The 3,072-nt window shown below is 30.1% G+C and overlaps 1 protein-coding gene across 1 annotated transcript in view; it reads right to left on the bottom strand.

Annotated features, from left to right (window-relative positions):
• The window catches only part of LOC100571897, a 12,155-nt gene extending 11,235 nt beyond the window's left edge, over window positions 1–920 (bottom strand). The window contains exons 1-2 of the mRNA XM_003241689.4: window positions 810–920; window positions 515–670 (exon numbers count right to left, since the gene is read on the bottom strand). Of these exons, the coding sequence (XP_003241737.2) occupies window positions 515–670; window positions 810–890 (237 nt within the window). The 5' untranslated portion in view covers window positions 891–920. The remainder of the gene's footprint in view (window positions 1–514; window positions 671–809) is intronic.
• Window positions 921–3,072: the final 2,152 nt, after the last annotated feature.

Below are 3,072 nucleotides of genomic sequence, written 5' to 3'. Positions count from 1 at the left end.
GGGATATCACAATACAAAAGTTTCTGTGTACCTACTATACAACCTCATTAAGAGGCTGACAACGCACTATTTGTTCTCTCTCTCTGGCTCACACGTAACATAGACAAAATTCATTTACGCAAAATCATATTTTACATGTGTTTCAGTGATCTTAGAGTAAAGTCACTCATGACAAGAAATATTGAGAATAATACTTTTGAGGGAATGACATATTGATTTGTCTAAATATTTTCTCAAAACAATTTAAACATCATTGAAACGTACATTTTTTTATTTATTTTGAAAGTTGAATACTAAATCAAATAATAATAAAATATAAAATCGATATGTATCATTCCCTCAAAAATATTATTCTATATCTTTTTTGTAATTTTTTGTGACTTTACTCTAAGATTACTTAAACGCATAGAAAAAATGATTTTGCGTAAATGCGTTTTGCCTATGTTGTGCGTGGGCCAGAATAGTACGCTGAAATCCTCTTAAATTAATCATTATACGTATAATATGTACTTACAGTAAGAGTATCATCGAAAGGTATCAATAATGTCGTATTGCCTTTCAACTCCGTTATGCTTGATGTCTTTTTACTTAAATACCAATTAAATTGAATTGGATGGTTTTTTGTTGTTTCACACGGATATACATTATCAATCACCAGGCGATATTCGCCCTGTAATGAGTGGAATAAATAGATTATAATAATTATACAAATTTCATTACAGAGAAACACAAATATAAATTTGGCACATTAGAATTAATAATAGAAAAAAAGTATTAAGTTTAATAAATCAAGCTACTTAATGATTTACCGCAGGCAAGTTTGGCCTAAATAGGTTTTCGGATTGAGACGATGAGAAAAATAAAATAAGTCCGAACTTTTTGATTAGCATTTTGCCTATGATTTCAACAATTACAGCGTTTTATACGTTTTCAACAATAATAATAAAGAGGTAACTAACAGACATGCCTTCTAAAATAAATTTATATACATATTTAGAAATATTGACATCCTTGATCTGTAACTTCTAAATATTACCGGAAATAATTATATAAACATATTGAACCGGAAAAATGTGATTCAGTTGTTCCGGTAATTATAAAATTATCTATATATTTAAATAAATGGTAGTAGCGGCACAAAAAAAGTTCCTGTGATTCAATTTTCACAAAAAAAAAAATAATTGTAAAATGAATAAAAACCAAAACTAAGTACCTATACTATAATTACCAAACCGTGGCTCTATTCATAGACACTTGCGGGCTGTGACTTGCTTTGTAACTTGTAAACAGTTTAGATTCTATAACAACAATAGACTTATTATTTTTCTTTATAATGCTGTGCTACGCGAATCTTATCTATGTAATTCAAGTCTTGACAAGATAATGATACGTTTTAACTGAGTTAATTTAAGTTAATGGAAAGCATTTTAAAAAGATTTTACTGCATTTTCTTCTAGTAACACAAGCACTTTGTTGTTATCATTTGCCGTGCAACTACCGTAACTTTTGGTTATTATTATTTATGAAAACTTCTTGTAGAATATGAAAGTAAAATTTAAGTTTACCTATTAGTTTGTATTCTTAAAATCATAAAAGGTGGGTAAGCGGATGTCGCTATGCTGTACCGTAGGTTACAAGTGGGTCACTGTATAATGGATAGTATTAAATTTGAATTAAATTAAATACTATCACTGTACAACGGAAAACGATTCTGAGTGTAGAAGTAAATATAGTAAACTAGCTGATCCCGTGCATTTCGTTGCCCATTGAAAATGTCAACTATAATATTACGTTTTATTTTGTATAATTAATTACTATACGTTTTTCTCCGAACAGTAACGATGCAAATTTAAAATTAAAATCCTGACATCGACACAATGTTATCAGCTCCAAAAGATGTTATATGGAGGCATGTATTATATTTTCTTATGTTTTTTAGAAAACGGCGAGACTCTTCTGTTTCATTTGAAAAAAGTTCTTAAAGAGGTTCAATTGGCTCGTCTATTGACGGAATAGCTACTTTTCTCTCCTGAACTAACACATGCCTGAAGCCTCTTCTTTCCATTTAAGAGAAAAGCAAAATTTGCATTCTTCTTTCATCGCTTCTATTTTTGTAATCTTGTGGCTTTCGTAATCAATATTATTGTCGTACTCAAATGCAGCTTTATCGAATACCTCCAATGTGTTTCTTGTAAATAGTAGTCTTCGCCTTTTTGACCTTTCAGCATCAGCGAGTCTGCGAGCTTTAGCAGCATGAACTGTTTTTGTAGCTCTTTTATACAATATGTAATTCACCTTTTGAATCCGCCTAGCTTCAGACTCCGCAGCCCTATAAGTTGACTCACGATCTACCTGTTCAAGCCTTCTCAGTTCGGCTTGTGTTTAACTTTTATATTTCATGTTTTATTAGAGCTTCTTGACAGATTAGACTTACGCTTTCGTGGCATAATTCTTAAATGCTATACTTTCAAACCCCAGAAAGAAAACAAAATATAAAATATAAAACAGAATCCGTAATTGATTAATTGTATTTTTTTTTCACGGCAACCAATAATTTATTATTAAAACCCATGGCGACCATTTATAAACAAAAATTTTCACCGTAAATATATAATTCCCTGTTTGAGCACATACCCTGGTAGGACCTATGGGGATGATTTGTAGCCTATGTCTTATTCTGATGTATAAGCTATATTATTGTAAAGTTTCATTAAAATCCATTCAGTAGTTTTTATGTGAAAGAGCAACAAAGTAACAGACTTTCGCATTTATAATATTAATATGATATAGTAAATAAATTACTATATTCACAATAATATCATTAAATATATACTGAACTAGTAATACATATATTATTATATTATGTATATCATAGGCTTCACTCAGAATCGTTTTTCGTGTACAATGATATTATATCTTTGAATTTAATTATTTTAACACTATCCATTATTACAGTGACCTACCTACTGTATAGCAGAGTGACATCCACTTGTCCACCTTTTTTTCAATAAGTAGACTTGACACATAATTATCGTATACTGTAGCGTAGTGGGGGGGTGAACAGTTAAATTT

This window comes from Acyrthosiphon pisum, chromosome A2 (assembly GCF_005508785.2).
Source record: "Acyrthosiphon pisum isolate AL4f chromosome A2, pea_aphid_22Mar2018_4r6ur, whole genome shotgun sequence".
Classification (NCBI taxonomy): Eukaryota; Metazoa; Arthropoda; class Insecta; order Hemiptera; family Aphididae; genus Acyrthosiphon; species Acyrthosiphon pisum.
The sequence above is the reverse complement of the archived record's forward strand: the minus strand, read 5'-3'. Positions and strand labels throughout refer to the sequence as shown.